General features: G+C 45.5%; 1 protein-coding gene across 1 annotated transcript in view; it reads right to left on the bottom strand.

The window, feature by feature from the left end:
* The window catches only part of ADGRB1 (adhesion G protein-coupled receptor B1), a 472,654-nt gene that overhangs the window by 68,837 nt on the left and 389,327 nt on the right, over nucleotides 1-14,490 (bottom strand). The window contains exon 21 of the mRNA XM_063131218.1: nucleotides 14,160-14,310. Within this exon, the coding sequence (XP_062987288.1) occupies nucleotides 14,160-14,310 (151 nt within the window). The remainder of the gene's footprint in view (nucleotides 1-14,159; nucleotides 14,311-14,490) is intronic.

Raw genomic sequence — 14,490 nt, 5'->3', positions numbered from 1 at the left:
GATGTGGAATTCGAGAACCTCAATGAGCTCATAGTTTGCTCATTCGCAAATCCCTAGCCAGGGAAGTTATTTTTTATTATTATTTTCAATATTCATATACCGCTCCCCATTCAGAATTTCAGAGTTGTGGACAAAATAAAAATGGGATAAAAGCACATTAAAAGTACATTTTTAAAAGCAACAAAGTGCAAAATAAACCACGCCGGGGCATTAAGGGAAGGCTTCTTGGAATGACATTTTCAAGAGGCACCCAAAAGAATGCAAAGTTGGCAGCTGCATGACCTCCAGAGGCGGGGAATTCCATAGGATGGGGGCCACCACACTGAAGGCTCTTCCCCTGGTGGACTCAATCAGAGCGTAGGTGCATGTGGAACCACCAGGAGCATGCCCTCAGATGACCTCAGTGACCAGGCAGGTTGATAGGGGAGAAGGCGCTCTCTCAGGTATCCTGATCCCAAGCTGCTTACGGCTTTGTACACTAGTACAAGAACCTTAAACATGGTCCAATAATGAATAGGCAGCCAGTTCCCCCATTAATTTCCACCTAGATAAGTTTCCCCATTACGTTCGTCCCTCCACATTCTCCATGACCAACATTTTGTATGTAGAACTCACTGCATTCAGTTCTTGCATGATTGTGGCCTAATAAGAAGGACCAATCCTGTTCCCTTATGGCTGAGAATCCAATTGAAATTCCTGTCTCTTCACCTGAGGAAACCTCAAGTGGCTCTTAAAACTCATTTCCTTGTGACAAAGTGAAGCAATCCATCTCCCTGCTAACGATGGGCAAATCCCATTACGAGTGAGTGAGATCGCTTGCCAGACAGGGTTTAGCTTCCCAATGACAAAAGCTCTCATTATGGATGCAATGGGATTGGAATCAGATTGTAGAAAAGGTGTTTAGCTGGGTTTTGGCGGTGGCTGACAGCTCTACTGGTCCTTCTTAAGGATGGCCTTGTATGTAATTCCCAGCTACGGAAATTGCTTTAGCGGTCACCCAAGGTGACCTGCCAATTCTGACACATGAGGCTTCATTCACTGAGATAGGAAGACATATCCTATATGAGACCAAACACACATGCCTGAAAGTAAGAATAACATATCCTTGTGTAGCACCTTAAAAGCTAATGAATTGATGATGGCATACACTGCCATGAACTAGAGTCCACTTCATTCGATAGAAGGAAAGATCTGTCCACTGAAGCTGATACCATCATGAATTTCAATAGAATCCTAGAATCTACTTAAAGGGAGGGATGAATAAGAATGTCATTTCTGTTCATTCAAGAAGAGGACCTGTCCCATTCGCTCCCAGAGTGAGAACAAATTTTGTGGTCAAAAGTTGCACATTCCTGATTTTGCAATTTGTGTTTGCCAAATGCATTTCTTGAGAAAGATGCACAGTTTAAAAAATCTGAATTTTGAGGACATGTACATTGTCATGTGTTAGTCAATGGGGGTAAAGTACACATTTGAGTGTGAAATTAAAAAGAGGGGCACCCAGATGCAAACCGTTCTCATTTGTAGTGCCCAGAACTGTGTCCAGTTCTGGGCACCACACTTCAAGAAGGATGCAGACAAGCTGGATCATGTTCAGAGGAGAGCAGCCAGGATGATCAGGATTTTATCCTGGTTGTGCGTTTTATACTGTATTTTGTATTTGTGCTTTTAACCTGTTGGTTGTTTTATCATGGTTTTAATTTTTGTGAACTGCCCAGAGAGCTTTGGCTATTGGACGGTATAAAAATATAATAAATAAATAAATAAATAAATGATCAGGGGTCTGGAAACAAAGCCCTATGAAGAGAGACTGAAAGAACTGGGCATGCTTAGCCTGGAGAAGAGAAGATTGAGGGGAGACATGATAGCAGTCTTCAAATCCTTGAAAGGCTGTCACACAGAGGAGGGCCAGGATCTCTTCTCGATCCTCCCAGAGTGCAGGACATGGAATAATGCGCTCAAGTTACAGGAAGATAGATTCTGGCTGGACATCAGGAAAAACTTCCTGACTGTTAGAGCAGTACGACAATGGAACCAATGACCTAGGGAGGTGGTGGGCTCTCCCACACTGGAGGCCTTCAAGAGGCAGCTGATCAACCATCTGTCAGGGATGCTTTAAGGTGGATTCCTGCATTGAGCAGGGGGTTGGACTCGATGGCCTTTTGGGTCCCTTCCAACTCTATTATTCTATGATTCTATGAATGTTGGAGGGGAGTTGCAATCAGGATTGAAAACAAGGTGGAACAGGTTTTGAGGTAGGACTCTGGGAAACTCACCAAGCATGAGCATTGCTTCCATTCTGAGTAGGAACGGAAACGTTCCCCAGAAACTGTGTAGAGGATTACAGACTCTCTTAGGCTTGAAGATGCCACAATACTTTGTTGTCTTTGATGGAAAAGACCAACCGAATTGGACAGTCAAAGCGCTTCCTGCACTTTCACTACGCAGTTGTTACAGGGAATTCCAGATGTTTCCTTCTCAAGGAATTTTTTCTGTTGCAGGAAAACCACATTTTCCTGGTACTCTGCTCACCCTATATTCTGGGCAGATGAAGGCCTCACCCACAGCTAGGGATGTGTAGATCTTGTTAAATCCATTCCATCTGTGTTTCATGGTTAAAGCGGCTATCTTTTTGTTCCGTCGTCTGCTCATTGATGGAATCAGATTTTATTAGGGATGTAAGAGAATTTCATTCCGCTTGTTAATGCACGTTAGTGCTAGTACACATTAAGAAGGAAAGGAAAGGAACCTCTCGTGCAAGCACTGAGTCATTACTGACTCTTGGAGGGACGCCAGCTTTCGCTGACGTTTACTTGGCAGGCCTTATAGCGGGGTGGTTTGCCGTTGCCTTCCCCGGCCGTTATTCCCTTTCCCCCAGCTAGCTGGGTACTCATTTTACCGACCTCGGAAGGATGGAAGGCTGAGTCGACCCGAGCCAGCTGCCTGAAACTAGCTTCCGCTGGGATCGAACTCAGGCTGTGGGGAGAGTTTCAGCTGCAGAAACTGCTGCTTTACCGCTCTGCGCCACACGAGGCTCAGTACACATTAGCACAAGTGCAAATACTGCTTCCCCAGCTTGAAAAGCAATCCACAAGTCCCCAGAATCTGTGTGACTTGGAAAAGGCCAGTCTCCTGTGCAATCCATAGGTCAGATTCATAGTACTCTGAACTCATTTGAAACCATTGCAAATTCCTCTACCCATAGCCTCAAACTCTCCTGTGTATTGTGTTAGTAAGAAAAGTTTAGACCAGGGATGGAACCCCCTCTCCCCCACCCTGGCCACTCGCACACACTTCTAGGGCTGCATTCCATCAGGGGTAATTTGTCAGAGGCTGCATGAAAGTGATGCGGAGGGCCCAGATTCACCAAGTGGGTGTGTGTGGCCACCCCACACTTCTAGGGGTGCCCATCGTTTGCAAATCTGGCCCTTTGAGAACCTGCTGGATTTCCACTGCCTGCCCAGCTCCTCTTGCGTTTGTGAGCCAAGCTGTAGTTTCCCCCAAAGTCTGGGAACTTTTTCGTTTGTTCATTTGTTTCCATAAACTGAAAGTTGCACAAACTGCAAATGAACGTTGCAGGATTTGCACAGACGGTGGTCAGAATTTGCACAAATGGCACTTGGGCAAAGTAAGCAAAGGATGGCCAGAATTAGTGCAGAGCGCAGCTGCAATTTGTGCAAATTTCTGTTTACACAGAAATAAAAATAAATAAATGAATAAAATTTTACTACATTTATTAAAATATTTTTTAATAAATTAAAAAATGCCCCCAAAGATCCCTGAGCTGGCCTGACTCAATGCAGATAGTGAGGGAGACTAAGCCAACGAAAGGTCAGTGAAGTCCAGCCCCACCTCCCCTGAAAGATTCCTCCGACTTTTCTGCACAAGCTAGACCTAAGGATTATCCCAGGCAAATGGAGGGGTCATCCCTGCCTGCTTCCAGGATCCCCTGTGTGTCATTTGGATGCTCAGGGATGATCCTGGGACAATCCCGGGATATAGGCCTGGTCTAGCCATGGCCTTCCTCATACATACATACACACACACCACGCACATCCATCCATCCATCCATCCATCCACACTCACACTGATACACATAATGTCCCATTCATCCATAATCTGCATGATATGGGCCCTTGTGCCTGCAGTTTGCTTTTTGGGGGCGTGTGTGTGTCACCCTTTAGATTGGAGCAAATTTGGGGTAATTTCTACATGCAAATTGTAGGTGTGGGGAGCCCACGTGAGATCAGGACTACAATGTGTGTGTGTGTGTGTGTGTGTGTGTGTGTGTATGGAGGGTTAATGTTCCCCTTCCTTCCACACGAGCATCCAGATGTGCTTTGAGTCCCAACGTCTGGTGTTAGCTGCTTTTTCATACTGGTGGGAGATGATACAAGGTACTTCCCTCCTCAGGAAGTGCAGACTGGGACCACGGACAGGGTGGGGCTGAGGAGGAGAGGCCCCACAAGACAGAAAGGAATCCTTTGAGTAGTGGATTCAGCCACCAAGCTGAAGACTCCTCAGCTTTCATTTAGTCTGTAGCTACAGTTACTTTGCAAAAATCCATTTGTGATTTTTCACAAAAGTTCACAGTCAAAAAAACATATGTAAATTCATGCACATTTCTCCTAATATACATATTTTTGTTCTCACTTTTTTTCTCTAATGTACACATAGGGCATGTCTACACCAGGTCATAAGTTGTCCTTGTGCATCCAAATGACACACAGGGGATCCCGGGGTCAACCGGAGACAACCACAGACTTTCCTCGGGATAACTCCTCTTTAAAAAAAAAAAATGGCACCCATGATGTGGAAACAAAGCCCTAGGAAGAGAGACTGAAAGAACTGGGTATGTTTAGCCTGGAAAAGAGGAGACTGAGGGGAGACATGATAGCACTCTTCAAATACTTAAAAGGTTGTCACACAGAGGAGGGCCAGGATCTCTTCTTGATCCTCCCAGAGTGCAAGACATGGAGTAATGGGCTTAAGTTACAGGAAGTCAGATTCCAGCTGGACATCAAGAAAAACTTCCTAACTGTTAGAGCAGTACGACAAGGGAACCAATGACCTAGGGAGGTCTTGAGCTCTCCCACACTAGAGTCATTCAAGAGGCAGCTGGACAACCATCTGCCAGGGATGCTTTAGGGTGGATTCCTGCATTGAGCAGAGGGTTGGACTCAGTGGCCTTATAGGACCCTTCCAACTCTACTATTTGATGGTTCTATGTCCCTCTTCCCTTCTGAGATGTCACGTGGCTGTATAGACAGTGGGGGAGGAATGTGGAAGCAGGTAAGACCTCCCCCTCCCTCCCGCTATACCCTTAGGTATAGATAAGCCCATAGAATGCAATTTTCACAAATTTAATGCATTTTGTGTTCACTTCAAATATGTAATGTTTTTGTATGCACTTTCCTGCAAACTCCATTGGAAATTTTGGGTAAGTGTCAAGGTAATCACTGGATAACTGTATCCACTTCATGCATAGCTTTGGGAGTTTGCAATAAAATGAGAACCAAACAAATTTCTTACTCTTAACTAGTATAGGATTACAGCCTTAAAATCCCAGTACATCATTGAATGAACCTTCTATAATGTAGGGATACGGGTGAAATTTGTTCGGTTCACATTTCGTATCAACTGAACAACGTACCAATCAAAACACAATTATCGAGCACTTCTCCAAATTTTGCAATGCAGTTTTCTATTTTTTTAAAAAAAATGTCTACAAAATTGCATACATTAAGGGGAATACAAACATGTGTATATAATGGAACGTTGCATGCAAGAAATTGTATTTAGAGTAAGTGTTTGCAGAAATATGTATATTGTAGAATATGTGCACAAGAAAGTGCATTTGAAAATACACAAAAATGTCTATGCAGACTCCTTTTAAAACAAACAAACAAACTTCCACAAACTGATGCAGAAACAAAATCGAACAAAATTGTGCTTTGGGAAAAAAAAGGTGAATATTACAGGAAGTGAACCAGAGGCCACTGCTAGACCTACCTGTTGTTCCGGGATGGACGAGGGGTGATCTTGTGTTGTAAATAACGCAAGATCCTGCCCTCATCTTGACGTCAGGTGAGGCGACTGAAGTGTAGAGTCGTCACACCCACCATTTTTTTTTAAAGGGGAGGACGCGCATGAACACTCATGCGCAAAGGTAAGTGGGCTTTGTTTTTTTTTAAAAAAAGGGTTTTCCCACTGCCCCCGTCCACGATCCCCCAGTCCACGATCTCCCCCCACCCTGCTCTGATGGGCACAGTCCTGCTGCAGAGCACTGCACCCTGTGCGTGGCTTCTCCTGGCTCCTTGCGAGTAATCGCCGAAGCTGGGAGAAGCCGCAGATCAGCCCATAGACTCACGGTCTCTGGCTCAGTCCAAGAACGCAGGAAATACCCAGCCCAAAGTGAAGCCCGTTATCCCGGGGCAAGGGAGGGCTGACCCCTCCCTGACCCCTGGATCCCCTGTGCGTCATATGGACACACAGGGGCGATCCCAGGGTTCACCCCAGGATAAAGCCAGGTCTAGCAAAGGCCAGACAGATGTGTCCATCTCAATATAAAGATTTCCATCTTCTTTAGTAATGATTTGTTAACTGGGCTGATGACTCTTAACACCCTCTTGGCTGCCGGGCTTTCAAAGGATTTTAAATGGCAATTAAACTAGGATTACGCGAGGTAAGACTCAAAGCAAATAAATTAAAGGCCTTTGAGTCAATAAACCTAAGCGACAGTAAACAGAGACTCTCTCTCTAGAGAAAACCTTGATTAGAAAGCTGTACTACACAGTCACATAACATGTGATGATGGAGAGAAAAGGTGAATTTCAGATCTGTACCACTTCAAGCTGCAGGTGGGAGTGGACACATTTTTAATGCTCTCCCAAGTAAACGAACAAACAAACAAACCAATAACCTCCCTCTAAGTAGGGGTGGGCAAACTCATCCGCACCAAGCTTGGGGGGACACTTGACCTTTCGTCGCTGCCATCCGCACCTGCTCACTGGGCTGCACAAGCCTGTCCTGTGGCTCAGCTTGGTCTGGTGAGTGCTTGGTAGCCACCTGCCTGCAAGCCAAAATCATGCCTCTCCCTTCTAGCATCAATGGCAGCCACCATTGTTGCAAGAAGGGGGAAATGCTCAATTTTGTTGTGCAGATAGGCAACCACCATTGACATAGGAAGGGAAATGCACAATTTCAGTGTGCGGTTGCTGAGCATTCACAGGCCCAGCGAGAGGGTGTGGGTTACAATGTTTGTTATAGGAATATTTTGACTGCCACTGAGATCTTTAACAATACAATCTATACACTACAGGTCTATTTGGGTGGAACATCCCTTGAGTTGAAATAAATGGATATTGAATTGCAGCCTTAATGTGCTGATATGTATCTTTATGTGCTAACGGTTGGCCATAATAGCATTCACAGTGAATTTTACCAATAGAATCAGCAGTGGAGGGATGTCCTATGTGAAATTAGTCCATGCCCTAGAAGCGAACCAGACTACATTCTAGACTATGGGTTGGATCCAGAATTAGTCATGCTTACACTAGAAATGGAAGAGAAATTCTTGATGGCTGCCTTTGGGGCTGCCTTTGAAAACGGTCCAGAAATTTCAGCTGGTACAAAGCAGGGCAGCCCACTTACTAACAGGGACTGGCCAGCGAGATCACATTACGCCAGTCCTTTTACAACTTCATTGGCTGCCAGTCCAGGTCCGGGCCCGATTCAAAGTGCTGGTATTAACATTTAAAGCCCTAAACGGTTTGGGGCCAGGTTATCTGAAGGAACGCCTCCTCCCAAATGTGCCTTCCCAGACCTTAAGATCATCCTCAGGGGTCCTTCTCCATGAGCCCCTGACGAAGGAAGTGAGGCAGGTGGCTACTAGGAGGAGGGCTTTCTTTGCTGTGGCACCCCGGTTGTGGAACGAGCTCCCCAGAGAGGTTCGCTTGGCACCTACATTTTTTTCTTTCCGTCGCCAGCTGAAGACCTTTTTTATTTTCTCAGTATTTTAACACCTAATTTAACTTAAATTTAAACTTTGCTGTTTTAATCTCATATTTTAACCTATATTAATTTTTGCTGCGTGGTTTTATTCTGGTTGTGCTTTTTATATTGTATTTTGTATTTGTGTTTTAAATTTGTTGGTTGTTTTCATGCTCTTCATGGTTTTAATTTTTGTGAACCGCCCAGAGAGCTTCGGCTATTGGGCGTAAAAAAATGTAATAAATAAATAAATAAATGGCTTGTGGTAACTGTTACTCCAAAATATCTGGAGGGCACCAGGTTGACTGCCTTTGGGCTGCATATTGCCCCTTTGCTCTTTGAAACAAATCTAGGGTAGTTCCCATTTTCCTAGCCATTTTCCTAGCCATGCTTCTCTCAGGGCAAACTATGGCCCCAAATGTTCTCCATTTTCATACTGTTATGGGCAAAGGTTGAAACACCTCCTTTTAAATTCCCTAGGGAGTTCCTTTCAAATCAACACCACCCTGGGCAAATCTCAGGGGTTAAAGGATTATCTAGGTCACGGCCAAATGGGCAATGGGTGTCATGGGCCACAGCTAGACCTAAGGTTTATCCTGGGATCATCCAGGGTTCGACCCTGCCTGAGCACTGGATCTCCTGTGTGTCACCTAGAAGAACAGGTTTGACCCCTGGACAATCCAGGGATACACCTTAGGTCTAGCTATGGCCCCGGTCTTCTTACTTGGCCAGGTCAGTAGCTAGCTAAGGAAGAAAGGAGCTCCCATATTGAATCAAAGTGTATGATATGCTACTAAATGTAGCTTGTACTTTGCAAGCATTAATAGACATCTTTATCCTGGCAGTTACTGGAACACACACACACACACACACACACACACACACCTGATTCAAGTGGAATCCAAGGAAACAGCATGTCTAAAGGTTATGTCCTTGGCTAGATGATAAGTCCTCTTACAAAGTATGGTTCATATAGTTTTATAATTTTATAATTTTATAATTTTGGGGATACACTGAGTTCTCTGTCTTGAATAAGAAACATCCCACTTCTAGATTGAGTTGTCTTGCAGTTGTTTCTGCAAATGCCTCTCCCTTACCTGCATCCATCCATGGTCCTGTGGCTGCTTCAGTTGAGCCCGAGAACTCAAACAGGAAGACGAGGCTGCAACTGCGGCCTGGTTTTCCAGTTTGAGTCCTCAGGCTCAGTTGAAGTAGCCACAGGTCCGCGGACGGACACAGGTAAGGGGGAGGAGGGAGGGGTGTTTACCTGGCCCTGCCGCCACCGCCACCCATGCGGCGATGGTGGCAGAGCCAGGTAAGGGAGCAAGGGGAGGGGGATCTTACCCACATCCATCCGTGGTCCCACAGCTGCTTCAACTGAGCCCGAGGACTCAAACAGGAAGACTAGGCCGCAACTGTGGCCTGGTTTTCCTGTTGGAGTCCTCGGGCTCAGTTGAAGCAGCCATGGGTCTGTGGACGGATGCAGGTAAGGGGGAGGAGGGAAGGGGGTTTACCTGGCCCTGCCGCCGGCACCGCCCATGCGGCGATGGTGGCAGAGCCAGGTAAGGCGGAGGGGGGTCTTACCTGCATCCGTCGCGGCCTGTCTCCAGCTTCACTAGAGCCCACGGCTCAACGAGGAAGTGTAGGCTGCAAGTGGGGCCTACAGTTCCTGGTTGAGCCGTGGGCTCTAGTGAAGCTGGGACGGGACGGGACAGACACAGGTAAGGGGGAGGAGGGAGGGGGCCTTAACTGGCGCCACTCCCCGCCGCTGCGGAGCTCCGATTTGGAACCGGAGCTCCGCAGCGGAGTGGAGTGGAGCGGACCCTAGTCAGATCAAGGCGGTGCGGAGTGGGCCCGATCTGCAATTTACGGATCGGGAGCGAAAAGGATCGGGGGGTCTGTGCACAGTCCTATTTTGCAATGTTCAGCTCAAGAACTCCACAGATGTGTGTGTTGGGGAAGTTGCATGTGGCAATCAAGATGATGATGATGATGATGATGATGATGATGATGATGATGTTCATGTTTCCATCACAGGGAAATCCAGTCCTTTTCAGGCCACCTAAATTTCCTCAGTGCCCCCGCCTCGGCTTCCAATTGCGAGCCACACTGGAGGCATTTTCCTCAAATCTGGGAACTATTCTCAGTTGTTGTTGTTTTGCAAAAAAGCATCCTGCACAAATTATAACTGCAGTTTGCATAATTTGTGCAAATTTGAGCCATAATTTGCATAATTCATGCAAATTGCAGATGAGCTGAAGTGCGGGTGGGGTTGAGGTCAGCAAACTCCACCTCGCGGAAGGATTTCTCTGACATCCTTTTCACGCACTTAAAAGAATCAGAGAAAGATGCGGAAAATATGGATGGAACAGTCTTATGATTGAACACATGTGAAACTGACATGAATCATAGAATCGTAGAGTTGGAAATGGCCTATAAGGGCATCAAGTCCAATCCCCTGCTCAGTGCAGGAATCCATTTTAAAGCATCCCTGACAGATGGCTGTCCAGCTGCCTCTTGAATGTCTCTAGGGTGAGAGAACCCAAGACCTCCCTAGGTAACTGGTTCCATTGTCATACTGCTCTAACAGTCAGGAAGTTTTCCTGATGTCCAGCCAGAATCTGGCTTCCTCTAAATTGAGCCCATTCTTCAGTGTCCTGCACTCTGGGAGGATCGAGAAGAGATCCTGGCCCTCCTCTGTATGACAACCTTTCAAGTCCATAAAGAGTGCTACCATGTCTCCCCTCAATCTTCTCTTCTCTAAGTAAACATGCCCAGTTTTTCCTGTCTCTTCTCATAGGGCTTTGTTTCCAGACCCCTGGGCAGGATATAGACTCATTTGCACATCCCTAGTCCAGAACACGCTAGCCCATTCCCAAGAATGCTTAATTGCGTCTTTGCCTATTGCATGAGAAAGGGAATGTAGGCACCTTCTCAATGTGAGAAACAAAACAACACAACACACACACACACACATAGAGGATACAGCTTTCTCTTGGATGTGGCCTCTAAATTTTACTTCCACATGAAATCTATTTTCTTTTAATGCAGATGATATGTATTCATACCACTCCTTTGATTTCCCCCCTCTATTACAAATATGCCTCATTAAACTAATTACTTAAACATGCAAAGGAAAAAAGCAAGGAAGGGGGGTAAAGGGAAATTAAAAGCTCCCAAACATCTGTCCTGGACTAATGCTTGCTTTATGGAGAGAAATCCCTGTTGCTGTGGTGAAAGTGTTGCTGGATTCATCATTGTTCAGTTTCATTATTTATTTAGAGCATTTGTGTCTCCAGACATAAAAAGTTCTCTGGGCAGCTGCCACCACACATACACAGAGTTAGAAAGATGCTCAAGGATTATATAAGGTCGGCCCCTGCAAAAGCAGGATGGGAAAAAACCAATAGATTCTCAGTCTAACTGCATTCTGCTTCATGTTCAGATTTTGGAAGTGTGGATTTGTGAGATTAGCATTGAAATGCAAACCGAATGGATTTTCCCCCAATCCCTATCGTCTTCCGTAACTACAGTTTGATGCGTTTGTCAGTTTCCGTTTCTCTCAATCTCTCATTTCCCCAAAGTTCAGTTCAGTTCATCTCAAACTTCTCCAATCTTAAGTTGGGTTCGTCACAAACTCTGAGACCCATAAACATGTTTCTGCACGTTTCTCCCTAGTATTTCATTTCTGCATGTATTTTTCTAAAATACACAATTTTTGGTAATCCATTTTGCTAATATAATACATTTTTTCTGCATTATTTTCCCCAATATGTACATTTTTTTCTACACATTCTTTTTAATTGGAGACCACGGCTGTAAATGTTAAAGGATAACTGAGTTTCAGTCCACATAATAGTTCAAAAACGCAAAATCATGTACATTCAGATTAAAATGCAAACTGAACAAATTCCTCTCCCATCCCTAAGCCTGTGAGTAGTGATGATTCCCTAAGGTATAAAAACTCTTTCCCAAACCCCAAAGAGCCACTGCCAATCAAATGAGCAAAACTGGACACAGGGGTGTCAGAGAAATCAAATCAGATGAGTTCAGATTTCTATTAATCCAATCCGCAGTTTCCACAGTGGACTGGCTTTTTCTAAGTCCTGTGAATTCTGTGGATTTGTGGACTTTTTTTTTTTAATTCTTCTTCCTGAAATTGTACAAAAATGTACTTGCATAAAAATAAGACAGTTCTTGAATATACACTGATAAATTAGGGCTGTGCACGCCCCCTGAACCTCTTCATATCCCGGGCCCGACCTGGTTTGCATCGATCCGGACACACACACACACACGACCTGCTCCGGAACCAGATCCGGAGTGAGATCTGCAGGTCCGGATCAATATTCAGATGCCATTTTGCCCCCCTTCCCCACTTACCTGCCTCCATGGTGGAGGCAAGTAAGTGGGGAAGGGGGGACAAAATAAGGCATCCTAATAAGCCCCCCTCCCCCACTTACCTGGCTCCACCGCCGTCACCACACAGACCGCGGCAGTGATGGAGACAGGTAAGCCCCCTCCCCCTTTCCCTACCTTTGAAGCTTCGGAACGGTCCGAATTGATTTGGACCATTCCGAACCACTTCAGGTCGATCCGGACCTCCCCCCACCCACTCCAGAACCAGGTTTAGGAGGTCCGGATCAGCCTGCTCCTCTTCAGATTCGTGGATCTGAAACGGAACTGAGCACACCCCTATCATATATATACTGTATATTACAATGTACATATCCCCTAAAACACACACACACACACATACACACACACACACAAAGTTTTATACGTCTCTGAATTCTCTTCAGCTTCTGCTGTTTAGCGGTCCTATGTGTGTGCGTGCGTGTGCTCTGTTCATTGATTGGACAGTGAGCTAAGAAAAATATGCAAAATGTTACACTCCACAGAAAGGTCCATAAATCGTGGCAGACATTTTTGTGTGCTTTTCTGAAATGGTGGGGGGATCCAAATCCGTCAATGAATGGATGGTAAAGTGAAGGGAGCCTGACAATCCATGAAACACAAGCAGAGCAGATTGAAGAAAATTCATACATCCCTCACTGGGCTGGCCAATCAAATAGACCCCTCTGGTGTATGGCAGCTTCCAAGATTCCATAGTTGGAAATGCTGGAGACTGAACCTGGACCCTTCTGCAGTATACAGGTCCACCTTTTAATTCAAGGGTTCCCATCACTGTGTTTTGGGGAGGCAAGGATGGGGCTGAGTGATAGCTAGGGATAGGTGAACATGCAAAGTTTAAGTAGAGCAGTACGGCAATGGAACCAGTTACCTAGGGAGGTTGTGGGCTCTCCCACACTAGAGGCCTTCAAGAGGCAGCTGGACAGCCAACTGTCAGGGATGCTTTAGGGTGGATTCCTGCATTGAGCAGGGGGTTGGACTCGATGGCCTTTTAGGCCCCTTCCAACTCTGCTATTCTATGATTCTATGAAGTATGGTGTTTCACTTCCTTCGCGTTCCCAAACATCAGTGCCCTCTCCACTCCCAGTTGGGGAAAATGCATATTTTTCCCAATGGGAGATAATGCCTGCATTTTTACAATATGCATTTTTCCAATTGAAAAAGTCCATTTTCTCCTATATTTAAAACCATGGAAATGCATTTTTTGGGGGGGGGGGATTCATGCACACTTGTGCATATGTGTAATTTCAAACATTATAACACAAGTTTGGAAAATTGTGAGAATATCTCAAGATGTGCATTCCTGCTCACGTTTGCGTTCATGGTGGCGAATGGGATATGTTCACTTGATTTGTGAACAAAAACAAAATTATCTTACATCCCTAGTGATGGCCAGTGATGCCACTACAGTTCACTATGAAATAAACAACAACCTTCAACTGGTTTTCAAACAACATAACTCCCTAAGTCCTGCACCTATTCTTTTGGAACTTTGCAGATTTCTTGGCTGAAGACACCTCCATGATGTGTAGAGTTTTTACACATATTAGCCAGAAAAGATGTGGGAGGGGAAGGGAACTAAATCACTCTTCAAATTTGAGGACTCCCCTTCCGCATAAACAGCTTCAAATTCCAATATGTGACATTCAGTTCTACCCATTTGAGCTTCAATTGAATGGTCAAGTTCTTTGTTGCACCACTAATTGACGCTATTCTTTTCCTTTCAGCTCCAGCTTGGAGCGAGGGATCCTCACCCCATCCAAGACACAGGAAACGTTTACGGATGATGCGGTTCCGTAGCCGGCCCGTCACGGCCATGTATGATTGCCAGGCTTCCGTCAACACCCAACAGAAGGAGGAGAGGAAGAAAAAGTGCAGGAAGGCTGCCACCAAAGTGCAGATCACCTGGAAAGGGAGTGAAAGTGACATAGGTCAGTAGAAAGAGGAGCAAGGCAAGGAGAAATGGCAGGCCTGGAAGAGGAAGAGAGCACAGATGCACATTGGGCTGAGTCATAAGAACATAAGAAGGGTCCTGAGGCTGGATCAGAACAACGGTCCATCTAGTTCAGCACTCTGTGCACACAG

Source organism: Elgaria multicarinata, chromosome 7 (genome assembly GCF_023053635.1).
Source record: "Elgaria multicarinata webbii isolate HBS135686 ecotype San Diego chromosome 7, rElgMul1.1.pri, whole genome shotgun sequence".
Taxonomy (NCBI): Eukaryota; Metazoa; Chordata; class Lepidosauria; order Squamata; family Anguidae; genus Elgaria; species Elgaria multicarinata.
This window is presented reverse-complemented; position numbering and strand designations above follow the sequence as displayed.